Consider the following 27216-nt stretch of genomic DNA (forward strand, 5'->3'; position numbering starts at 1 on the left):
GCTGGTCTAGTTCCTTTTGGTAACATGCCTGCTACCCTGCTAGCATAGTTCCCATTGATAATATGCCTGCTACCCTGCTAGCATAGTGCTCTGAGGTAACATGGCTGCTATTCTGCTAGTGGTTTCTGCATTTCTGCAACCCTGCTAGCATAGTGCTCTATGGTAACATGCCTGCTACCCTAGTGCCCCTTGGTAACATGCCTGCTACCCTGCTAGTAATATGCTTGAAAAACTGCAGCTATATCTTGTAAAGGCTTTGGTACCTGTGACTCATTTCTCCTGCACCCTCCTCATACAGCCCACACTAACCAACAGTTTTAAATTGGACCTCTTTGGGAAAGGCTAAATGCTAGACGTGGATCAGGCACTAATCATGCCTAGCAGAACTTTCCAATGAAGTCAGCAGCACTGTGACCTCAAAGAACTCCCTGTCCATGCTGCCCTGGCCAGTTCCAAATGGGCCACTTCATCACCTCAGCCTGAAAGAGCACAGCAAGGCTAGACAGAGCACCAGAGCACCAGAGCACTGTTCGCTCCCATCGAGGTCATTCACACTCCTGACCACATAAAGCAAGGAGGAAATGAAATGAAAGTGCTGTGAGAGCTCTGGCCTTCCCTTTGGCTGGGTGGAAAATGTGCCACTCGTCCATGAAGTTGCCAAACTCTCATTTCTTTCCCCTTTTTGTGGCAAGCCTTATCTCACCACTGGCATGAAAGACAGGCATCATTCACATGGGTAGAAAGGCAGAAGAGACTCACAGCAATAGCGTAGCGGGTAATGCCATCCTTCTCGCTGTCCTCAATAACCTGCTGCAAGTCAGGGCTGTCATGAGACTCTCCATCTGTGATCACAATCATCACCTTCTTCGCCCCGCGCCGGCCGCCCTTCTTGAATGCTTGTTTTCTGCGGGAGTGGAAAAGATACAGAGGAATGCATGAGAGCCCCAGGACGCCGAAGGGCCACATAAATCTCTTCAATAACAAGAGCTAATACTATACAGTGGGTACATAAATCCCACAAAGTGAATTTTCACAGCTGTGTTAATTCAACAACAACATCCATCAACTAAAATTAACGTGGACATTATAGCATTTTATAGCAGGTATGCTCCAGTGGAAACACACTAAACTTTGCCATTGCTAGTGCAATGATCTTCCAGTTCAGTAACAGGTGCTCTAAAATTGTAAATGGCTCTGGAAAGGGATTGGTTGGACTGTGCTTCATTCTGAAAGGGGATTGGCTGTACCGTGCTTCGTTGATGCCCAGGGCAGTGTTGGTCTCCTCACCCCCACGCTGCTGGATCTGTCGGGCAGCCCTCACCACATCCTCGACTGAGCGATAGTCGCTCAGGCTGAACTCATGGACGACCTTCTCACCGTACTGCACCACCCCAACCTGGGCATGATTCAAGTAGTTCAAGTAGACCAATAAACACAAATCCTTTATCAAAAGGCTGCATCATGATTTAGAGAGGTGGGGAAAGAGGTCAAACTCTACAGCATTTTCTACGCATACAGTATATATTGAATATATTTCTATTGTATTTCTATATCTACATTTCTACTTAATTCAACTATAGCCTACCTGAATCTGTCCTGGTCCAATGTAGAATTTTTGCAGAATGTTTATGAGGAAATCCTGGACTTCATACCAGGGGTAGATGGAGTTTGATCCATCCAGAACAATCACAATGTCCATGTATGTGTCGCACCCTTTGAGAGACAAGTGCCTTTGTGAGCCAAATAACATTAACATTTGCATATTAAGAAATTACCTCATGACAATGAGGAGGAGTTAACTAATAGTCAGTTAATGTAGTCCAGCATGTCATTTGGATCCTCCTAGTTAAACAACAGGTTTGTGTTGGGCTTACTTTGGAAGGCAGGGGCTATGGCCCGAGAGAACTTAAAGCTTGCGTTGACTCGTGAGCATATTCCTGTGCTGTAGTAGGAGCTCCCACACTCATGAGCCCAGAGAGGACCACAGGCCTGGAACAAGGTCAAGACAAGGTCAATAAGGTTAAACCTCTGCACACCTCAAGGTCAAACCTCTGTATAAAACAGGAAGTAACTGTTCTGTTCTCTACTGACATGCATCCCATGTGCATATGCATTACTTTTCGTATTATACAAATGAGCCAGTATACAGTAGGATGTTTAGTGAGGTTTATGCAGCGCTCTTTGGACCTCAACTAGGAGATAAAGCAATGTCCTCTTATAGTAATGGCCATTAGATATGGCTCAGTGGGTTTCAGATGCAAGGTTCACTGCTTTAGTTGTCGACAAAGTTGTTCATGCTACAAATCTGGCAATCATCTGATTAGGAACAATTTATATCCTGATGTTCCCAGAACAGCCTCTTGATAATATTAAAGTTCTTCTGTACCATGGTACAGAGTACAGAGTATTTTATTGTACAGTCTTCCAAAATGCATCCCAAGCTAACCTGAACATTTGTCCAACAGCTGCAGTGACTCAGGATTCTAATTGTTTGCATGATCAAAACCCATTAACCCAGTTTACAAAGCAGCTGCACGTTGAAATCTCCAGAATTCATTTCTTAGTACATGTTCCAGTGTACTTTGCGCAATTGTTTCATGCCGTCCTGCCACGTCAATAAGTTATGCTCATAAGGTTGTGGAGATGTGTCTAATGTCTTACAGGAGAACTGTGTACTCACCACAAAACTGTTGTCTTTGGGATTCGATGTAAGTGTCATTCCCAGCCTCATCTTGTCTTTCTTTTCAGACACATTAGTCAGAGATATCCTTCCTTAAACAACAAGGGACAGTGTAAATACACAGCAACCCACTCCTTGGCTGGAGGAGCACAGCTGAGGCTCCGCGAGAGGCCAAATATGTTTCTGAACACTTCAAACCAGCCCCCCCCCCTCTTTCCCCACCCCTCTCATATCCTGTTAAACTCTGACAAAGATGGGTTGCATGGAGCTTCCATGCCAAGCCAGAGTGTTTACACTTCATGCAGTTGATTGTCTCAAACAAATTCCTGTTTCTGCATGCAGTGTATGTGCACTCCACATGTGACACCTGGCCAAGCAGAGACTGCACTGTAAACTCTGAACAGGTGGAATCTTTGATGTTGGGTTGCAAGTATAACTGAACCAATGATGCTCATGTGTGCTTGACAATTTTTTTGTTAACAGTTTCTCTTATAATAAGTTCCTTTACTCAAGATTTTACTCAATTATATGGATCACAAAATATGTAAAAGTTTCATTGTCAATAATTAGTAATGGTATGGATGGTTAGAGATGGCTTGTTCAAATAGGAGACAATACCTAGGTTGAGTTTGGTGCAGCTGCCATTGGATCTTTTGCTCAGTGGACACTTGTAAACATCGCCTGTCTGGTGAGGACCACTAGTGTCAAATGGAGCACCAACCAGTAACCTGGAAAGAAAACAACATTGAAGAACTCAATGAGTAAACAGAAACCCACTGACAAACTCACACGATCAGCAAGTAAGCACATAACAGAATAAAAGAACCAGAAATGAGGAGGAAAGTGATGCGATGATGAATGAGAGAATGTTTGAGATGTTTGAGCAGACAGAATGAGACAGAGCGCTGGGAGCAGTAGGGAGCAGCCCAGCCCAGTCCTGGCGTTTGAACAGTTAGCATGTTCTTTATGGAGCATGTCTGGGACCCACAGGACAGTGGCTGAAGCTGTTTAGTATGGTCACTGACCCAGATCGGTGTGCGCATAAACACACAATACCCCATAGCCTGCTGTGGTGGGGAGAGGGGAACAGAGGCTGCTGACTGGATGTGATGCTATGAGGGTGAAGCTACAGTCCAAAGCGGGGAGATTTCACCAGTCATCGAAGGTCAATGGAGGATTCTTGACAGTTATGCGGTGTATTGGGCATGAGGGAATTCTTTCACAATGACAAGACAACCCTTGGGAAAGCTAAAAAAAATTCTTAACATCAGGTTTTGTCTTTATGCCAGGCCAGAGTCCTCTCATAAATATTAGTGGGTTACCTAATACCGTGCATGCTGACTGCAAATTTCACCATTTTTGTCATCACTCGGTGATCTCGGTCTTCAGGAAATAATAAAAAAAAAAGGTATAATGAGCAGTTAAGTAGTATCTTTTTATTTTTTATTTCAATTAAAGCAGAACAGATTTCGAAGAATATATTCATTTAACCAAATGTCTATGCATTATAATAAGCTACAGTGCAGTGTATAAAGCATGTGTGTGGTCAGTTCCAGGTTGCAGTCTTCAAAATGGAGAGCCTTTCTACACCATACTTCCCTACTGCTGGCTCTGTAATAGACTTCTGTGTAATAAGCAGAGTGGAGACCACACACTGCCACATCAGTAACACGCCGATCCTCAGTATAATCAACACACAAATAACATGATGATTCAGCTTTTACCCATGCTCTGTGGGACATTTAAACCCAGCTCCAGCCAAAGAGCACTGCCAAGAAAAAAGGGCTAAAATTGCAGTTGCGTGCTACTCACCCAAGCCAACAGTAGACACAAGGAAATGCACAGCCCACGCCAAATATCAGAGGTTAATGGACTACACAGGAGCAATTCATTCCCTAGGACTGGCAGGGAGCACAGGAGTGATACCTGATACCCATTTATCGCAGAAACAGACCAGCTCACCACTGAATCTCCAAGGTCAGCCAGCCACCAAGTCATGTCTCTATTCTAATTCACTAATCTGGGGTTCTACCAGTCTACACGTTTTTCAGATGTCCATAACAGCTTCTATGTTCAACACTTTGAATGTGCTGTTTTCGGAAGCTTTGATTGTGGTGGTCAGAGTCATCTTGTCTTAGTAGAAAGGTGGACTCATCCAGCGTTGTCTGGCGAAAATGCACCTGCTGCAATATATTTTTCTTCAACTTTTTCATTTTCCATTACATTACATTACATTACATTTGGTTGACACATTTTTAACCAAAGTGACTAACAACATGGTGAACAGTTTACATTTTAAAGCAATTCTCTCAATTCTCACAATTTTAGGACAATTTAAAAACGGTAGAGTACATTAAGAATAAGTGCATCAGTGGGTGCTGTTTTTAAACAGTTGAGTGTCAGTTCAAGATGGGTGGTAAGTGCTAGGATCAGCAAGACTTGTTGTAAGTGGTGCTATGAGAGGAGCTGGGTCTTCAAGAGTTTTTTGAAAATGGAGAGGGATGTCCCTGCCCTTGTAAGAACTGGCAGTGTGTTCCACCAACAAGGAACAACAGATGAGAAAAGTTTGGATTGGCCTGAGCGTACCGGTGGTAGAGCTAGACGTCGTTCGTCCAAGGAGCGCAACGTTCTGGAGGTGGCGTATGTCTGTATGGCATTCAAGTAGGTGGGAGCAGAGCCGGAGACTACTTTGTAGGTAAGCGTTAAAGCCTTGAATTTGATGCGGGCCGCCATAGGTAGCCAGTGTAGCTGGATGAGCAGCGGGGTAACATGTGCCGGTTGTAGACCAGGCGCGCCGCCGCGTTCTGGATCATTTGAAGGGGTTTCACTGTGCAGGCTGGGAGACCTGTCAGGAGGGCGTTGCAGTAGTCAAGTCGTGAGATGACTATTGCCTGAACCAGGAGTTGGGTAGCATCTTAAGTCAAGTAAGTCCTGATTTTCCGTATGTTGTAGAGTGTGAAACGGCAGGACCAGGCGACTGAGGCAACATGATCTGTAAAGGTTAGTTGGTTGTCGAGAACAACTCCTAGATTTCTTGCAGTCCTGGTAGGTGAAACAGACACAGAGTCAAATTTGATGTTGATGTCGTGGTGTATGGGAGGTTTAGCTGGGAGGACCAGCAGTTCAGTTTTTGAGAGGTTCAGCTGGAGGTGGTGTGCCTTCATCCATGTAGCTATGTCTGAGAGGCAATCCGAGATCCGTGCTGAAACCAAGGGGTCATCAGGTGGAAAGGACAGATAGAGCTGTGTGTCATCTGCATAGCAGTGGTATGAAAAGCCATGCGAACGGATAATCTGTCCAAAGGAGGTGGTGTAGATAGCAAAGAGAAGGGGGCCCAGCACTGAGCCCTGGGGGACCCCTGTGGTGAGATGGTGAGGTGCAGATAGCTGTCCAAGCCATGATACGTTAAACAAGCGTCCTGTGAGGTAGGATTCAAACCAGGAGAGAGCAGAACCGGAGATTCCCATGTTAGAGAGTATAGAGAGAAGGATGCAGTGATTAACCATGTCAAAGGCAGCCGATAAGTCAAGCAAAATGAGTACTGATGACTGAGTGGTTGCCGTGGCTTCTTTTAAGGCTTCTCTTACAGACAGCAGAGCCGTTTCGGTAGAGTGGCCGCTTTTGAACCCAGACTGATTTGGATCCAGAAGGTTGTTCTGTGAAAGGATTTTCCCCTTCAGCACCTGAGAAGTGTTGCCTGTAAAGTTTCCGGGAAGTGACCTAGCGAGACCTGGCGAGACTGCGAGACACCTCGGTCACTGATTCGACCCAAAGCGGCAACCATCAAAAGCCGAGTTATGATAAAATGTCCAGCTCGTGCGTTTTCATGAGTTTTCGATTGTCATCTATTTCAGTTCTATTCATCATAGAGTTCTCAAAATCGCACATATGGTGTGTTAGAGTGACTATTTTCGTAATTTAAAAAAAAAGCTAAAAACGCAATATTTTCAATATTGCGTTTTTGGCACTCAACGCATAGGAACAAAAAACTCAATATTGCGTTTTTGGCACTCAAAGTGTTAAGCAGAGACTTTCTAATGGACACAGAACTCAAAAATCCTGGATAGAAATGCACGGTGCACGGTACATTGTGCCAATCATGTGGTGTCTTGTGAATACATCTTGCCAATCGTGTGGTGTGATCTCGCGGCTGGAGCAAGGTTGGTGTTGTGAAGCCTTGCACACGCGCATTTCTGCCGAAATAGATGCCCGAATAGTGCCCAAAAAGTGTTACAATATGGCCGCCGAGTGGAGGAACTTGCCTAAAAGGACGTTGGTTTAAGTCAGATGCGTGTACAGTATACTGTATATCCATACATCTATAGCCTATTTCTAAGGTGCAGGACTCCAGGTATTGCTACTCCAATGAAGCATGTCATTAAAGTGATCTAATTCCCCCCACTCAGCGACCATCTTGGTAACACACTTTGGGCAGTTATCAGGCAGCTATTTTCCTATTCAAGTGAATGGGGAGGCATACGTAAGGGATGTCATAAGACATAAAAGTACATCAGGCGAAACTGTGTTTAAATCTGAATTGAACGATATACATGTCTCGACCCAAATCGCTAAAATAATGCTAAAAGGACAAATGTGGTTGGTTACTTACATTACAGGAAGGGGCAGGATATGTGGCATTACAAACTAACCCCATCCATTTCAATGGAGGATTCTTTGAGCCCTGTGTCTCCACATTAAAAAGTCTCTGTCTAAGTCTATTAAATGATGCCATTGCACTTGCAGAGCCATGTTAGGGGACTACTAGCCTACAGACATGGAAGGCGTTGGTGCATCCAGGACCTGCCAGGCCAAGACGCTGGAAGTGTCTCTGGAAATGATTTCCAGTCGCGGCCGCCTTCCCAGGGCCAGTATTTTTATTGCCATTAATACTGTGATTATTGCCGCCGCTACCAAGATGTCTGGCGTGCTGGGAAGGGAAGTTCAACCGAGGACACGTTTACCTGAGAGAAAAGAGGGACTATTGTTGCTTTGCCTGTGGAGAAGACATCTACAGAATATTCCAGGCGGCTGTCAGAGAAGCTGCTAAAACAATCAGTGTCAGACTCATTATGCTCTGCCATTAGCTTACATAGCATCATTGTGGATGGCACTGAATTAAATATCCTTACTTATACAAGGCACCAACCAGTTCTCTTTCTCTTGCTCTCTCTCTGCGCGTTGGCATTCTAGCCTCCGGGTTTGTGGAAAAGTCTTCCGAAAGCTGTAGCCATTAATGTGCCGATGTTTTTCGCATTTGGAAAAGAAGAGGCTTTGGCTACCATACAGAACACCAGCTAAGCATTTAACATGTGGGGGTGTAGCTTTAATGGCAGTATTTCATCTCATTCCAGGTAGAAATAGAAAGTTTATCACATTCCAGACCACGCATAGGAAAAAATCACGTCCTTCAAGGAATACAGCACACTGAAAAATAGTATGATCACCAAAAGAAAGAAACTGAACTGCTTATTCCGCTTCAAATAGCTTCCTGACAGCATATGTTTTACTCCAGTTAAGATTCGGTAATTCTTTCCCATTTGTTTTTATTGGAGATGTATGTACCCTTTCATTGCACTGGTATATTTAATGAAACCTGGTTGCCGTTTGACAGACAGCCGTATTTCTGGCTCACGATGGAGCTGTCCAGAGGCCCCCCCATGGGTGCAGGCTTCCAGGGACGCGTGAGCAAGCAGAGGTCAGATCCCAGCTGGAGAGGCACTGTGCCACCTTATGAAAACAAACTTGATGGAGTCTGTTAGATATGTGGGCCAAAGGGTCCTTGACGGACCACCATCTCTGCTTGGCTCCCATCGCTATGTCATACTGTATTATCCGGCCACCCAGGCAAGAGATTTTGGCATTTCGCAAAAGTGACGTCTGTAATGCCCAGACTGGAGTTCTACAGAATGCACTGCACAATTGCACATTCTCAGAATAGTTACATCAGCGTTTTATCTCCTGCCAGTATAGTGTGAGAGGAGAATGTCACACTAACCACAAGACCCGTGAAGAATACCCTTTGTGACCTGACCTCTACAGACATGCAATGCACCATTGTCCCACTGAAGTCAGAAGAGCATCATCAACTCGGCTGATATACTGCCTGAGACAATGTGCAGAAAAAAAACAAGCCATCGCAAATACATTTTGTAATGCTACTCCACAAGAACCTAACCAGTCTCAGCTGTGGCTCCATGCCCATATAGAAACTGCAGTCATAAAAGAGCCGTTTATAGAGTCTTTCTCAAGCTGCTATGAACTCAGATCCAATTCCTATCCAAATACCATGCTGGGGCAACGTTAGAGGAGAGTCTTTGTGAGCGTCCACAAGACGACTCTACTCCAGCACGAATTCCAGTGGGCTAGGGTAGTAATCACAGTGATTAAAGTTCTTAACGCTACCTACGTATGGCCTCAAAGTTGTAGCTCTTGGAGAAGTGAAATTACATCTCACACATAAACAAACAGCTCAAACAATCACAAGAGTGAGAGTGACGTTAGCAGTGCAAAGCAAAAAAGAAAGCCGATTGTTTTTTTTTGTTTTGAGTTAAAGAGCAGATGCAGCTCCCATCTCCTTTTTCCAGGTCAAGAAGACCAAAGGTGACAGGGCACCGGTGGACGGACTGTTAGCCACAGGAAAGCACTTCCCCACTTCAAAGGGTGGAGCATGGAGCCCAAGTCCTGCTGGCCACCATCAGACCACTAGATTCCTAGGATAACCAACACATTCATCACTCATAAAAAAAAAAAAAAAAAAAACACTTTCTGAAAAACAGCCAGAAGTGAGCAGGAGTGTTACACAAAGGCGGCTGTGTTAGCACAGGGGCCTGCTTTCAACATCACAGAGCCGAGGCCACCGTTCAGGTTACAGGGTTTGATATGCTCACATAGTTCACACAGGCAAACAGCAAGGCCAGTGAGAGTGAAACACAAGGGGACAGCCTTTACTGACAACTAGCACAACACTTATTTTTGTGAGTAGATAATTACGGCTACATTTGAAAAGGTTTTTATTTTATTTTCCAGTCATTTTCAGTCTGAGGCATTTCATAGGAAGCTGCTGTATATAAATCAGAAAAAAAATATTGAAATTAATTTGAAATTGAAATTGAAATAAATCGTGCAAATAACTTGAGCACATATGGTTCCAAGTGTTAGCACAGAGGCAAGCCCCACAAGAAATGTGCTGATGTGGGTTAAACTCATCGAGCATGACTAACTTTGGAACGTTTCTGGAGTGATCTCATGAAGTTGGCTGGTCACACTGGACCTGAAATAGACCAGACTGCACTTCCACATCCACATCCTGACAGCCAGAGAAACGCCGAGCAGACGGAGGGAGCAGCGACCAGCCGGCCGGCTCTCGGCACACTCCCCTCAGGTCCAGGGGCTCCTTGGCCTCGCGACGCATAGCCACAGCTGACTCAGCTGACCGAGCCAAACCCCACCCCAGCCCCCACCCCTCTTCACTCTGTCCTCTCCCATGCCAATGCCTGGAGGTGGTGGTAGAGTAGAGGTTAAGGAGCTGGGTTAGCATGCAGTAGCCTGAAAGTTGTGGGTTCAATTCCCGGCTTCCCCCATTGTGCCCTCGAGCAAGGCACTTAACCCTCTGGGGACAATGTGATCCCTCGTAATGCAGTTGTCTGCTAAATATAAATGTAAATCTACACTCTGCACCCTTCCGCTCCCCCACCCCACCATATCCACTCCTTGCTCTGCACCCCCCGACCCCATTTCCACTCCACGCTTTGCCCCCCCCCCCCAATTCACTTCTCGCTCTGCCCCCCCAACCCCCGCCCCCCCCCCATATTCACTCCTCGCTCTGCCCCCCCCCCCCCCCCCCCCATATTCACTGCTCGCTCTGCTCCCCCCATTCCCCGCTCTGCCACCCGTAAATCCTCTCAGGCAGCAGCGACTCTGAGACATATTCATCGCCCCGTCTGTCTGCACACCACGGCCCGATAGCGCTCGAGAGGGGACCCAGAGGATGAAGAACTGGCTTGGCCAGGGTAAGTGGGTCAATATTGACTTTTACCTACACCACAGCTCAAATAAATCTCTCGCTCATTTCGATGTCCATCCTCATTTGGCCGTCCCTGTTTGAGACGAAGCCTGCAGACGCAGAGGCAGTGCAGCTGGCATCGTCTTTAAATCATTACGGCTTTATTATTATTCCCCTCCATGGAATCTGGTGACCCCCATGTCCAGCATGGCAGAGCTTGCAGGACTTTTAAATGAGACAAAACCGTATGAATGGCTCGGTGTGGTATCCCGCATGACAAACAGCTTCAACAGTCAGAACAGATATATCAAATGTACCCTGCAGAGGACTGGGAAAACCTGGTCCTGTGGAGAAGCTGACTGGAAACGGAGGCTGTAGGCCTCGGCTGGAATGGAGGCCAAAGTCGACACACTCCTGTAAGTGAGAGGGAACTCCCTACGTGTCCAAAGACACTTCCCACATTAAACAGAGAGTGAAAACACAGACAAACAACCTGAAGTGACTCCCTGGACTGCAGTCAGAGAACGGCTTGAAGCAGCCCTTAATAGACTCTCACCAGAACAGCAGCTCTTCTCAGCCAAGGGCAATAAAAATCATTTAACCAAAAGTCGGCTCACAGTTCATTGATGTGCATAATTATGAAATATGTGAACACCCACACACATGTGCGCATGCACACACACACACAGACACACACACACACACTCACAGAAAGACAGATGCAGTGATATAGATATTGAGAAGAAGTACCCGCCGCTCATTATACACAAAGGCACATAGAGATATTATAGACTTTGAAGAGTAACACACACATATTCACATTCTGAATTGTGAGATGCCAAGAGCATAAATATATGATTTTGTTTCTTTTCTCCCCACACACAACCTATAACCCTCTCCTCTTCACTCTGTCTGCCCCGTGCTCTAAACAGGCAGGGAGGCGTTGGGACTGTGGCTGCAGACAGCGGTAACACACACACACACACACACACAGTGGCTTTAGACAGCTCAGAGAGTAAACACAGCTCTGGCCTATGTGACACTCACTGTCTGGGTTGGAAATGTGACTAATGAACACAGAGGCTCTGTTGGCTGGACTGTCCCAAACTGTATGTGTGTGTGTGTGTGTGTGTGTGTGTGTGTTATCTGTCCTGTGGCAGAGTGGTGAGAATCTGTGAAGCATCCAGGACAGTTTTCGTAGAGGGAGACACAAATAAAGCTGATGTTTATCGGGTATTCAGTGAGTGAGGAAAATATACACACACACACACACATACACTCGCACGCACACACACTTGAAAAATTTCCTCTAGCTGAAAGATTACTTCCAGATGCTACATGAATACAGAAGGCCATAGAGGGGGTCTGTTTGGCAGGCTCTGCTCTCCAAAAATATTTATTAATTTCTCTGAACATGGGCAAAGCTATGTCAGGGATTTTGACTTTATAATAAAACATAAAATCTCTTATGTGTTCTACTACAGTATAATACATATAATCACTGTTTAATAAACAGCATTGAAAAACATTATTAAAGAACAAATTTCACTATCATAAAACATAACCTTATAATCTTATAAGGATGTATGTCATCGCGCATGAATATCTACTTTTGTTGTACAAGAAAATGAGAAAAGAAATTATTGATAAGAAAGAAAAAACTCTTCAGGGTCCTGCTGCTATGTCCAACTTTTCTACTGTTTTGTATCTGACCATATTCTCTTCTCTTGGCTCTCAATGAAGGCTGTCGCATTTTCTCTCCCTCTCCTCCCCTTATCTTCCCTGCTTTGCTCCTTTGTCTCGTCTAGTCTACTGTCTCATACTTTGAGAGACACTCTCTGCACTGCTCTCCAAACTAAAAAATCATGGATTTGATCAACTGGTCTCTCAACGCAATTGACTGAAAAAGAATGTGGCTTTGAGTGAGATGTGAGGGGATGATTGAGCTGTAGATTCACATGATGTAGCACAAAATATGTGGAGTTAGGAGACCATGTGTGTGACAGGGACACGTCAAGAGGATGCCTGATCTCTCTCTCTTTCTCTCTCTCTGTCTCTCTCTCTTTCTCTCTCTCTTTCTCACACACACACACACACACACACACACACACACACACAGCTGCAGGAGTAGGAGGACTTGAGTTGGGCAGTGCTCCAGAGGACCCTGGCCAGCAGAAGTACTGAAGTTGCCAACGACAAATCCCTATCATCGCCGTGCCAACAGCAGCAAGTAAGCAGAACTATGAGGTAATATGACAGATGACAAATGTCCTGGGCTTTCCAGCCTCTCATAACTGATTTGCAGCCTCATAAGCAGCTTCTCACTGTACAGGAGACCCCCAGATCCTCTCGGTAATATCTAGACAGCGTATCTCGCAGTCTGTGTCTTATTCCCAAACACTGGTATGTCTATGTAAATAGGAAATGGACTAGTGGGACAACACAGACTGACCACAAGAAACTGTTTATTAGCAACGACCACTAAATCCAACTTACGCCAATAAGAGTCTGTGGAAAAGTCTCTGTCTCCTTGTCAAGTCTAAAAGGGATGACCATAGTCAAGACAGAAGAAATAAGTGAAAGCAGAGTTGAGGGTTGAGTAGAGGGACTGCTTACCATTTCTGCCCTCCCGCGACGTGCTGCTGCACCGTGTAGCCAAACTGCGCCTGCTTGGAGCCCTTGATGATTTTGTGGTTCTTGGTGTCGATGTTGAAGCTGTGGAGGGCCCCTGGAATCAGACACAACGAGTCAAACACAGACCATCGGCAGCGTGTTTGGACAACAGGATATATTTACTGGCTATGACGACTGGCTCCAAACGCCAGCACTTCACTGATGACCCGAATCACAGTGGAAAGATTTCATGGTGGTTAACTGGAAAGTTTTAGCCAGCCTGTCTGAACACATGCAGAGATGGGGGGGGGGGGTTAGTGGGAGGCAAAAGTGCCCGCTACTGACGAGTATAACCTCAGTTCGCTGAGCGATTGGGACTGGTATGTGATCAGCTGGGTCTCATCTGTCTTCATGCAGATGTGTGGATGGAGGAGCCAAAGGCAGATAGGTAGCCTGACTTCAAAGAGTAAAAGTCCTACCACACATTTGTTCCAACCATTCACTAAACCTTCTGATCAGCACAACTCTTCAGCTAGGTAGGTCAACTAACTAGTTAAATCACCTGTATTAGGTGCACAGGTATAGAGCCAATAGGAGGATTTTTACATTCTGACGCCGGGGTCATCTAGCTCTGGGCCAGGAATCCATACAGCTGTGCATGACGAGTAGGTGTTTATTTTAGGACACGACCACCACACCATCACACACGGAACTCAACTGGTCTTCAGGACCTCCGAAATCCCCCACCTGGCCCTGACTGTCTCGCAGAGAAACAAACACTCCCACGGAGGTCTTTCGGCAAATCGCCTGAGTGATTATCGTCCCCGTTTCCCCCTATCTGGTCCCGGACGGCCCTTCCTGACCTCTCTCCGCACTCTAAACACGCCCTAATCCTGCGGCCGGGGCAAAAACAGGGTCTATAAGGGCCCCGTCAAAACACGGCCGTCCGTCAAGAGGCCTGACTGACACGACTCAGAACAACACTCACTTTATATGTGCAACTATAACTCACTTGTCGGGACACGGGGCTTACAATGCCCCTGTCAGAGTTTAAGTGTCCCTGCGCACACATGCGCAGACGCAGACATAAACCAGTTTTATGGTGCACGTGTGGGGAGCTCTCTGTGCACACAAGTGAAGCCTGAACTCGAAAAACAGCACCAGTGCTCTGACTTGGCTCGGCTTGCGCCCGGGGAAGAGTGTCAAAGTCTTGAACTTCATCTCGGTCAGGGTTATTGTTTTGATATGACTGCAATATGCTGATTCCAATCGCGGAGAGTGGGGCTTCCAGTACAAATCTACTACAGGTGCAGAAATGAGATACATCAATAATCATGACTCGCTCACTGCCGCAGCTGTTTATTTCTGGGAGAACCGGTCCAAAGTGCCGTTAATCATTGTGGTGAGGCCCTGATTAAAGCATGTGTTAACCATACTGCCGGATACACAGTCACCCAAATGCACATGAAATTTGGGTAAATGAAGGCTAAAACAGACGGGAGAGTGGAGACCTAAGAGTGGGACATGATGAAAGGCTTGATGATGATTTCACAAGTTGTTGTCTGATTATCAGCGCCTCACATTTAACTTGTGGACCTCAGAGAGAAACATATGGGCAAAGCGCTTGCTCACACACACACACACACACACACACACACACACAAACACCAGACCAGTGGAAGAAATAATGTTTTTAATGCCTTGTCACCACAAAGACCAGAGCTTTTTGGAATTGATGGTGATGAAGATAATAATGATGACATCATGGGGGATTTAAAAATCATTTCCAGCAGAGAGGAGTGTTGAGAGGAGATGGATAAGCACAAAGCAGTCTTCCTTTTGGCAAGCAGTAATGGGAGGAAAAGTTAAACCTTGTCAGACTACTGGCTCCCCCTGCACCCCCAGCCCTGCTCCTCTATCATCTTCCCCACTGTCTCCTTGGTGCTTTGGCTCAGGGCCGGCACATGACTGATGTCCAGCTACCGTGGGGCCTGGTTGACACAGCGGCTTACGCGCACAGATTAATCTGGTGAAATGGCGACATGGCTGCAGTTACAACACAGCTCATAACTGGACGAGGATCAACTGTTTCTTTTTGCCTGAATTAGCCTCCCAACCCCCTGGTTTAACACCCAGGGTAATGTTCCGACACAGTGTAATGAAGAAGGCTGAGTGACAGTCTTAAAAGCCATCAAGCTTAATCAGAGCAGAACTTCCCGACTCGGCTGAGGCGGAATGTTAATTTCCAGGAGCGATACCATCATATCACCCTCAGAAGGCCGTCATGTGAGCTCATATGAGGGGCTTTACCAAGCACAGAACCCCCCCCCCCCCCCCCCAACGAGCAAGGCTTATTTCTCTCACAACCCCATGCACACTGTGCCGAGTTTCACTCCAAGTCCATGATGAAGCGTTAAGACTGGAGAAACTACGTTGCTATAGACTGCAGTTGCTAAGACTATATAGTCTACAGTTGCTAAGACTAGATATACTACAGTTGCTAAGACTAGATAGACTACAGTTGCTAAGAGTGGATAGACTGCAGTTGCTAAGACTGAATAGACTGCAGTTGCTAAGACTAGATAGACTGCAGTTGCTGTGACTAGATAGACTACAGTTGCTAAGACTAGATATACTACAGTTGCTAAGACTAGATAGACTACAGTTGCTAAGATTGGATAGACTGCAGTTGCTAAGACTGGATAGACTGCAGTTGCTAAGACTAGATAGACTTCAGTTGCTGTGACTTGACCATTATGTCTCCTGTCTGCTCACCTTCAGTGAGCTACTGTGTGCTCAGGGATGGTGACAGTAAATCACAGTGGCACCATGATGCAGCTAATCTCTGTGAAAGATCTATGTTTCTGAGGTCTCTCAGCCCTGATGAAGCTAATATATGTGAAAGATCTCTGTTCCTGAGATATCGCGGTGAGAAGTGTTTGAGGTGAGACACGTGGAGGTGGGAGGGTGTGTGTGTGTGTGACAAATCAGGACAAGGCAGGATCTCAATTTGGAGGAACTCATCATTGTCTAGGTACAGAGCACCAATATGAACAGAAGGAAGCCACACACACACATTACACATTACATACATACACACACGAACACACACACACAAAAAGGCTTCGTCCAGTCAGTGTGACAGTAATTATATTTTAAATGTTAATGTGAGTATTATTGTAATGTTGGAAGTTAACTTGAACATGTTAAATGCTGGACTGTTGTGAAAAATGATGCTACACTTACAAAACTTTAATTTCTGTAAGTGGATATATTGCTGGATATATTGGCATGGTTAATGAAACTTTCACACGTACCAGATGTCATAAACATTCTAACTCGAGGCATTCACTGATGCCTTAAGCTAACAGTGTGCAACGTTCATCTAAATATTGACACACTCACAACTCAGGTCATTTCCTGTAGCATGAATGGTTCACATTTCCATAGTTCCTTTGATGTCTCTTTGTAAACACTTACTATGTGAATGATGTTTATGTAAAATCATAAAAGGAAATATCTGAAATAGTTGATTGTTTACACATGTTTATTAAAAGAAGACCTCCATTAAGCGGCAATGCAGACTTATGTTATAATGAACTGGAATAGTTAAATAGTTTTCCGTTTTATTCCTGTGAATTCTGAAATCTTTCCCACATGTGTCGTCTGCATCTTAAGGTCACGCTAAGCGCCACTTCGAAGGCTTCAAGCTTGTTTTAGAAAGCAAAAGGCTCCAGATACCATCACAGAACACTTTTGCATTATTTCAGACCAAGAACGGGAGACAAAAAAAAAAGGAAAAAAAAGAGTGTGGACTGGATCCAGTTTCCATTTAAAGCCCTAACGTGGCAGAGAGCGATTTAATATTCCCAGTAAGATCAGCAGCTCCTGAAGCAGGCCCGAGCCGTGCTGGGTTTCCTGTGTACGGATTCCTTTGCCCAGATAAATAAACCTCAGACAGCCAGCGGCGGGGCTCGAGGCTCAGGGTGTCCAAGCCGGGATGGGACGGGTCTGCACAGCGCTGCTCTTGGCTTGGCACCAAGCTGCAGGAGCTCCACCACAGTATTCTCTCCCATGACTCCGTGCCACCTACGGGCACTGCCAGCCTGGCAGCCCAGCGCCCACGCAGGCAGGCAGGGTTGTCCAACGGGGCAGGGCGGGCAAGTGAGCGGGCACCTAGCATCTGTGGCACACCACAGCCTTCTCCAGCTTTGCTGTGCCCCGCAGCACCCCCTGCTGATGAGCAGTGCTGATGCCCACAGGCGAGACTTATGGGAAATTGAGTTTTAATGAAGTCCACATGCCGGAAACGCATCTGTCGGTCACTGCTCCCACCCGGCCACTGGAGCCCCATGTCACATGTCAAACCTGCTGCACATGCATGCAGCCAGCTGACAGCATGCCGTTCGGACGCGTAGCAGAGCGTGGGCATCATGTAACGCAGAGTTTTCTCCACTGACCGCCATTAGTTCTCCCTCGGCAGTGCCCTACGGTGCCTCTGTCTGGAACGCCAGGCCAAACACTTTGTACCGGGTAGTGGACGTGGCTTGAAATGACAGCTATGACCAAAACAAATGAGCTGTGAGTCACATGGTACGTGATGGCATCCACAGCCAGATGTGCACCAAAGAGCCATTTCACTGGGCTTTTTCGGGCGGAATTATGTGAACCCACGATCTCAGGAAATCTTGGACGGATGGCGAAGGAAATTTTGCTTGCGTCAGATGAGGCCATAGAGCATTTGTGCAGCTGAGACTGAACCTTCTGGACTGCCCTGGATCAGTCATAGAAAACAGAGGAGGCGGCATAGTGTATTGCAGCACAATCTGGATCATAGTGCAACATGTCTGTCTGTCTTGCATCACATACTCAATTTAAGACTATCATAGTTGAAATACTTTGTGAACAGAATAATTTGTTGCTTAACACTCATTTATTACTTTTGATCATCAGGGACTTCTGGCTGCTGACTAGAGGACGAGTTGAGAGCTTGTTTTGAGTGTCCCGTCTGGTCCTCTTAATGCATTCCCACACACCCACGCAGATCTTCGCAGTCAAGGCCAAACTGTGATGTGATGCAGAAGTTCTTTTTAGATAAGGATGAGAGGCCATTGGCTCGGAATACTTTGCTCTTGCTCTTGCATTGAAAACTCCCCTTGAATATGAAATGGGAAAAATGGGTCAACTTTCAACTGGGCCCTACATCAAACTGAGATGTGGTCTCTCAAAGAGCTTAGTTCAGTGTGTTAAAGACACCTGATTGGCAGCCATCTTGTTTTAATATGGGGAAAAAGTGTGAATGAGTGACACTCACAGTGAGGGGCTCACCAAGAGCAGCTGGCACACGTGATGCGATTTAAACAGCTTAACCGCTAACTGAACTTCACTCACTGATGCTTACCACTGGCTATCCTAGCCTGAGACATACAGAGCATTCTCTGCACAGCACGTTAGACTTTATCTTCACAACAGCTCACTATCCGTGAGCCAACCTCCCTCATTGGGTAGTGGTTTATATTCACAAGGTCAGTCTTTCCTCTCTACGAAAAGAGAAGCCTGAAACTTGGCCAAGAGGAAGTGTAAAGAACAAAGCAGATATTTGGACATTTTATGGTCCTCCACCCTTAAGTCATGCTATCTAACCAACCCAGTCAAACCACAAACACTGAAAAAGGACTAAGCTCTTAGAGGTGCAGTCAGCGATTGCGCTGGAAGTCGCGTTTGTTTATATTTATGCTTATATTTATGCTTATATTTAAATTTATTAGCAGACGCTTTTGTCCTAAACAACGCACATTATATTTTAACCAACGACCAAACGAAACATACCAGAGAGGTGGCTCACCCATCAGTATGCCTAGAGAAACTCCACGCAGGGTATCGTTTTTGATTGGTGGAAAAGCTACCCCCACTTTCTTTCCACTTTTAGAAGCCTGGGCTGCCTACAGAGACTGGGATTTTTTACACTGTATTCATGGAATGGGCAGCTAGCGGTCGTGAGGAGATGATTGTTGAATGTGACAAAACATGTTATAGACCCTTTCAACAATAAAAACAAAAACAATGCTTGAACGTTCTATTTGGTTCCCAATCTATTTCCTCTGCATTAAGATAACATATGGAATGTTAAAACGGAAGCCTTGTGGGGCCAACTATGATGCTGATAATGGAACTCTCTTGAAAGGGTCTATAAGCCTAAAATCGCGTGCAATCCTTTAATGTAGCCATTGTAATCAAACAGAAACCAAGTCCTGGCAAGAGCACAACCATCATTAATCAGTGAGTGCAAGGGAAAGAGATGGTCTTTAACCAACAGACGACTATCATGCTTCTCAGATGAAGGAGGGGATCCCTCAATCAAACACAATGCGTGACACTGCCGAGCACAGCTGTTTCCAGTGAAGAGGAGGAGGGCCTGGAGCTTAATAAGACAACACTAGATGCATGTGGTTACATTTAAACCAGTGTCTGTGGTGTGACTTTAAGTGCATTCAAAACACCTGCCCTCATCACCTAAGTTGTGGTTAGCTTATACACTTTTAGGATCGACAGCAGGAGACTTTCCACATGATGGCAGGTTAATTGAAACAACCTTTCCCTTCATTGCCCCGGGACAATCTGAAAGTGGCGGAGTTCTCCCTAAATGTGGTGCGAGCGGCAATTGAAATTTCACTGATAACTGACCCAGATTCTGGCTGCACCCCAACAGTTTTTCAGACTCTAGCTGGAAACTCTGAGCGCTTGATCCGAAGCAGATAAAATCACCTTGAGTTTCAAAGAACACATGCACAGTAAACAAGAGCCAGAGAGTGAGAGCGAGGCAGGCAGGTCCACCCAAGAGCTAGCGCAGCAGACAGGAGAAGAGGCTCAGGGTGAGCAAACTCACACACACACACATACACAGGACAAGAGGCTTAGGGTGAGCAAACACACACACACACACACACTCACCCAGAATGAGAGGCTGAGTATGAGCACACTTACTTTATACTTTATTTTATTCCACTTTACAAGTTAAGTTTCATTAGGAATCACATTTTCTGAATAATCCAGTAGATTAAAGCAGTCAAGCAATCTCATGAGGTTTTGCAGGTTCAAGTGCACAAGAAACATTGTCTCTCACACACACACACACACACACACACACACACGAGGCTGAGGATGAGCAGTAGCCACAGGTCCTCTCCATCCATATATAATACTGAGACACAAAGCCTCAGACAGACCAGAGTTGAATGTTGTAGTTAAGAGCTAAACTCTCCCTGCCTGACTTTTTTCCCTTTTCTTCGCTGGAATCTGATTTTTATTTTCTCTGGTTTGAGTTGCCAGATGCCTCTCCAGTGACCTTCCACACAGAGCTGCTCAGAACAGTAAAAATACACAGCCGGAACTGGCCACATAGACAAATACACACTCTCTCTCTCTCACACACACAAACACATACTGTACAGACACAAACACACGTGTACTGGTTCTCCTCTGCCTCTCCCTGTTTCACGCATACTCTCTCTCTCTCTCTCTCACACACACACACACACACACACACACACACTCACACTCACCTGGCAGCAGGCTGCAGGTCCAGAGCAGCAGAGTGCAGTAGTACTCCATGTGTCAGTGTGTGTGAGTGAGTGTGTGTGAGGGCTGAAAAGGGGAGCCAGCAGTGCGAGCTCCACAGAGTCCACTCTCATTGACTCCGCGGCTGCTCTAAACACACACTATATCGGGGGAGAGTAGGAGGGGACTGTGCTGAAATCCAAAGGAGGTGCACACAGACACACACTCTCAACCGACAGCCCAGTCTCCTCACCCTCTCTCTTTCCCAGTCTATCTGACAGACGATGCCTACGCTATCATACTCTCTCAGAATCAGAGCAGACATTTTATTCTCTACTTAAGATGGAAGGACATTTAGTTCAGTGGCAATGCTGATTTTAGAATATAAACCTTAACAATGTAATGCACAGAGAAGCTGTTTCTCCTGTTGCTTTCAGCCAGTTACAAAGAAAGAGCTAGTTACAGAGAAACGTTTTTAGGAATCATATTTTATACTCCATACATTAATATGTCATACTTTTATGTTATATAAGATGTTTAAGATGTACTGTAGCTTCATGTTTTCATGAAGCCAAAAGTGTCTACAATTACATGTCATGCAATTAGGTTTTATGGGAGTGAGACAGTGATTTAAAGCGCACTCTGTCCATTGGTACACTGTCTTCACTTGCTGTGGTCAGACATACATGTACCATGTCATCCATTACTGTCATCCGCATGGATTACACAGGTTAAGACACTGCTGTCTATTACATAACACATGACATGAGCACATTTCATCAGAGCTTCATGAAGAGCGTGAAGGCCACCCCTGGGTACATATGAATGACAACATGCTCTTAAACATCTGTAAAGCCAATCAGCGCCGGGCAGCTCCGTGTGTGTGTGTGTGTGTGTGTGTGATGAGGTGGGCAGCTCTGTGTGTGTGTGTGTGTGACGAGGTAAGCAGCTCCTGCGTGTGTGACACGGCATCTCTTGCCACATCCTGAGCTGCATCCGGCGCTGAACTAATACTTAAAAAGTCATCTTCATCTTCTCAGTGCTCTCATCAGCATTCTCCTTCTGCCAGTGGTGTTCACTCTGCCAGCTTTACCCTCTCCTTACCCCCCATTCTATTCCTCTCTCTCCCTCTACTAATATCTCCCCATTTCTCCCTTTCCTCATCTCTTTCTCTCTCCCTCTCTTTTTTTCTCTCTCTCTCTCCTACCTCTCTCTCTCCCTTCCTGAGAGAGGTCCCCTCTACATGGGGAGGCATGCATGGTTGGCAGCTAAGAGTGCACACACACCTCGCATCAGGAACACCCAGCAGACCCTAGATATAGCTGACGGCTGTATTTCCTAACCAGCTCTTTCTTCTCTTTGCGTTCTGTACAGTTCCGTAGAAAATATTCAGTAAACTCACCTTCATGTGTGCCTACGTTTATTACATATACTTTGTTTGTGTAAACTGTTTATTTACACTCTCTTTAGGCTGACAGACAGCTCCTGGCCAGGTTATCATTATAAATTAAGAAGTGCACCTCAAATGATTTTACCTTTTTGAATAAAGGTCATACAAAAAACTAAAATCACGGGTTCAGAGACTGAAGCTTCAGACATCTTATGGCCCCCTGTGTGCTGTTAGGAGAGTATGCATTAACAGAGGGGATATACCCACCCTGAGCCATCAATTACAACAGCAAGTAAAACATAGACAGAGTCGTTAACCCTTAAAGGAGTAGGTTTTTGAACGTTCTAAGTTCCGCAACAATTGAAGGTTCTAAAATTCTATGTTGAATTCAATGAACCCAGATATTCTTTAGAACGTTCATTTCTCAACATTCCCGTCACACTGGTGTGACGGTACTCCTTTAAGGGTTAAACCTGTTTATTTTTACAGTTCCAGGGAGACATGGAGTCATTTACTGAAATATATAGATCTGCAGTAAATATGAATTATTTTTTATTTGATCCACTATATTTTCCTACCTGAGCTTTTTATCACTCGAAGGTAATAATATCTAGTGTTTCTTAACAGTAAATTCTGTCTGTTCGCGTGGTTAACTTAATGAATCTCTCAAGATGACATAGAACTACCTCTGCTATTCAGGAAGAAACTGATGTGTGTACCAGGTGAGCGCGAGGGCCTTCCAAGATGTAGACTTCCCTTCAGACACAAACCACACTACACTGGAGAAAAGTGGTAAGAAAAGCAGTGTGCCTCCGCTCACGAGCTCATCGGAACAAAAGGATCAGATGCTGCTCAGAGAGCGGATGGGGAGGGGGAGTTTTGGTTTTGTAACTGTCACAACAGAGCACGAAGCAGCTTTTACCAGAACTGTGGGGTCCCAGCTCATGCGCTAAGAATCTCCCCGCTGTCAGCCTGCGAGACAGCAGCACTGAGAGACAAATGATAAATCTAAGAGCAACCTACAATTAAAATCAGGGGTCTTTTTTTTCCTGAGGAAGGGAAGGGAGGCAGGAGGCCAAGGAAGGCAGCACAGGAGTTGGGTTGCCTCAGTCAGTCTTTCCAGCCCGAGGAGGCTGTTTCCCTCCATGATGTTCTTGCTGACCAAAATTACTGTGCGGATATTTAGCTCACAGAACATTGCAGGAAGGAGAAAGCAGGGGGGGAGGGGGGTGGTGGTCTCTCCCAGGAGAGAGAGACGTTAGCGTTATGGAAACCCGACTCCCTTCCCTGCCCTCCGTGGTGGAATAAGGAGGCACAGGGCCCCACTGTGAGGTGTAGGCTGGAATCCATACTTGTCGTCCGCACAGAAGCAGCGATTACTTCACAAGCCCAGGGGCCCTGCTCACAGACTGCAAGTGATTATCTCAATCACCTCAGCGCTGGCTCCTGCCTGACACACACGCCGCTCTATTGCAGCACAGACAGAAGCGCCGGCTACGACAGGGTCAGGTCCGCAGAGTGCAGACTGAAGAAACAAGAAGGTGACCTGTATGAGTTCACACGTACGCACAGCAGGCTGAAGATGTGTTTATTTTCCGTCACTATTGCTTTGGTCCCTACAGTTTTTTTTTGCAAAACGATTCGCAAACAGAGACACTGAGTGACCAAGCTGAGGATGACTCTAGGGGCTGTGTTACTGTATGATCGGGTATCCCCATGTGAGATGCTGCTCTGTGAACCCCTCTTTGAAAGTGAGATTTCAGTAGTTGTTTGGTCAATGATAGAATGTAATAGTGAGTGGCCAGGATCTAGGTCCAGGATCTGAAGCATATAAGTATACAGGAATTAACTAATGATCTGCACATCAGGGAGCTCCCATTTAATTATATATATAATTTTGAGTTTGATCAGAATGAACCTAAACAAGTTGAACAGCTGGTGCCATGCTAAGCAGAGGCCTGATGACCCAATGACACAATCACTGCTCCCTGCTGCCCATCTCCGTGAGACGCTTGGCCCTGCTGGAGCTGTAGACAGGCCTCTTCCCGACAAAAGAGCATCGTAAACTCTCATTCTTGGCAGAGAACAGCCAGAGCGATGTAAGCAACAGCTTTTGCTTCAGAGAGTCTGTGGTCAAGGCCGTGGATGCCAGTAGAGGAATGAGGATCGATCCAACGCCACGGCACACCACACAGACAAGCGCGTGTGCCCGGAGCAAACTTCATTTAGGCCCATATATGCCCACATTTAGGCCCATATATGCCCACATTTAGGCCCATATATGCCCACATTTAGGCCCATATATGCCCACATTTCTCGGTAGCAACTTTCTCAAATTGGTAAGTTCCCCCAGAAAGTGGTATTTGCTGGCTGTACATGAGTGTAATAGGAAACTCCTGCTGAAGACGTCTTTACAGTAACTAAGAAATACCGAGCCAAGTTGTTTCCATGTACAACTGCCAAGCTAAGACCAAAGGAGAATGTACAGCCGAAGATTTATGTAGTGAAATATAAATTCTGTCAACCAGGGGTCTTTCTGAAATAATACATTTTATCTCAGTTTTGCTGATGTTTGAAAAAATGTGATTCAAAGCAGCTCTAGTGTCCATTAGAAAATAGCGACATTCAGATTTACTGTTCCTGTTTTGTTACGTTATACAGCCTTTCCTTTAAGAGACTTCTCTGTTTATGGTCACCACCAACAGAGGGGGACTTCATGGAAAAAATGTAATCCTCAGCCCAGAGATGAACATGAATACAACACACTCAAGACAAAGAGCTGAACAAAATGGGTAGTTATTTTGAAAGAGTCCATCAGGGCAGACGTTCTATAAGAAACACAGAGAATACTTTGAAAAAAAAAATGTCTAAAACAACATGTTTGAAAAGAATGTGATTCTCTTGGGATATGTCTAAGTACACAGAAAGACTAGCTCACCGCAGTGGACTGGAATCAAACATGTATTTTCTGGCTAACAATAAAGCCAGTAAATCACAGGCACAGTTTGATCCCCTCCTAATAATGCAGTTCGTATTCAAAACAAACATCCGCTCCTCTATACTGCACTGATCCCTTAGATCTGGTTGAGGAGATTTCCCATGGTTCCCTGAAGAGGCTCAGTATATCAAACGAGCTGAAACTGAAGCTTAACAAACCAGAGAGAACCTTACCCAGAGAGCCTTAACTAGAGAGAGCCTAAACCAGAGAACCTTACCCAGAGAGCCTTATCGACCGCACTTTTTTGAAACCTGGTCCCAGGGTGGAAAAATAGCCCTTGCGAGTTCGTTTGGATGGCGAAACCGCATACTTGCGTATTGATGATGTCATCGCCACACCTCAGCTGCCCTGGACTAGACACAGTACTGACAATACTAGTTTTCATACATGACATTACCTACGATTACACTGAGTAGAATAATATCACAACTGGTGCTGTGCAGCGCCAATAGCTTATCATGACTTGTTGGACTGAACAGTGTTTTCCCTGTGTTTTCTTGATGCATTCTAGCTACTGTCAGTGACGCGAGAGAACTAGTCAGAAGTTATTAGGGAAGTGTGGTGTAAGTTTAAATTAATTTGTGTGAAGTGCCGGTGTCATTCATTTATTTTACATGTCTTACAACATAAATAAATGCATTCATAGTCTAGTGAAGTCTGATATTAGCATACAAAGACACTTAGAGCTCGTGTTAAGCCTATAGATGCGCACTAAATGTGAACGCACGATTTGATGCAGGCAAAAGTATCGACTGTTACTAAGAAAGGTATTATAGCAATATTATAAATGTGGCGATAAAATAGCCTAGAACTTGGGTAGGCCTAGCGTTTAGTAGCCTATGCACTTGCGGTGATAGCCAAAACTAATGTAAATTGCGGCCTATCCTAGGCTACAACCAAAGAAAGTAAAGGAGATTACATTATTTGTACCTGCGTTAGCCAAATAAAGGACAGGACTGCACCCTTCACAAACCGTAAAAATGAAGTTTATTAGTTTTACAGTTGACAGTTCACTATCAGTCCAAACAAACAATTCTGGTTTCCTTGCACTAGCCATTTTCGTCATAGCCTATTCTGTCTGTTTGTATAGCCTACAGTGCACAAGCTTTGGTCAATTCTGTAACAGAAACAGTGCCACATATAGGCCTGGGATATGAAGTAACGTGTTGAGTCGTGTTGAGATGGATCCGTTTGGACGCAAATATTCTTTATACGGTTCCAGGGAAGACGGAGGAAAAAAAGATCGGTTTGGTACAAGTGGACTAGCCCTTAATCAGAGAGAGCCTTCACTGATTCACAGCAAAGCAACTGTAAACGGTATTCTGCACATATGAAAATATGTCCACTTACATACATTTTAGTTGTGATCATCTGGACAGGATGAAATCATTCTGTAGGAATTAGAGGGGAGTGATTGCTCTCTTGAGGGCCTGAGTGAAATCGCATAAATAAGCTCCATGCAGAAAGATGGTCCAGGGAAGTGCATATGTGACTGACAAAAACTCTGGGTCAAAAGAATGCAGTGGTTTGGGGTTGCAGCTGATGTTTTCGCAATCACTCAGACGCTGTAGCACAGACTCTTCCTTTTACGCTCAGCCACCCTATATCCCAGTTCACAGCACTGTTTCGGCAGGATGGGGTCGACACACATACACATCACACACACACACACACACATCACACACACACACACGTCCTGCCTCTCACAACGATGGAGAAGCCGTCGGTCACTAACCAGCTGTGAGGTTGTTTTCAGGACAACCTAGAAGAGCCACAGAGAGGAGATGAGAGCTTTGCCTTTACGCTGATTGCTAACCAAAGCAGCCTGACCAGTTCCTGATGCTGGGTTCTGGAAGCTGTTTGTCATAAGATGTTTGTTGAATGATGACATCAAGAATGTATAGCTTTTTTGTGGTCTTAATGCCTGAGTGAAATAAGCATCTAGATGACAGCCATTTTCCAGTGGTATGAAAGCA

At 45.4% G+C, this 27216-nt stretch overlaps 1 protein-coding gene across 1 annotated transcript in view; it reads right to left on the bottom strand.

Moving 5' to 3' along the window:
• Positions 1-20958, bottom strand: part of LOC143126221 (integrin alpha-11-like) — a 44016-nt gene extending 23058 nt beyond the window's left edge. Inside the window, exons 1-8 of the mRNA XM_076288131.1 lie at positions 20858-20958; positions 13299-13410; positions 3299-3408; positions 2681-2772; positions 1875-1989; positions 1586-1713; positions 1248-1396; positions 760-904 (exon numbers count right to left, since the gene is read on the bottom strand). Coding sequence (XP_076144246.1) covers positions 760-904; positions 1248-1396; positions 1586-1713; positions 1875-1989; positions 2681-2772; positions 3299-3408; positions 13299-13410; positions 20858-20906 — 900 coding nt within the window. The 5' untranslated portion in view covers positions 20907-20958. The remainder of the gene's footprint in view (positions 1-759; positions 905-1247; positions 1397-1585; positions 1714-1874; positions 1990-2680; positions 2773-3298; positions 3409-13298; positions 13411-20857) is intronic.
• Between the last annotated feature and the right edge of the window lie 6258 nt (positions 20959-27216).

This window comes from Alosa pseudoharengus, unplaced genomic scaffold, assembly GCF_046254945.1.
Source record: "Alosa pseudoharengus isolate Yale_2024_CS ecotype anadromous, Long Island Sound unplaced genomic scaffold, YU_APseudo_1.1 YU_APseudo_1.1_scf_16, whole genome shotgun sequence".
Classification (NCBI taxonomy): Eukaryota; Metazoa; Chordata; class Actinopteri; order Clupeiformes; family Clupeidae; genus Alosa; species Alosa pseudoharengus.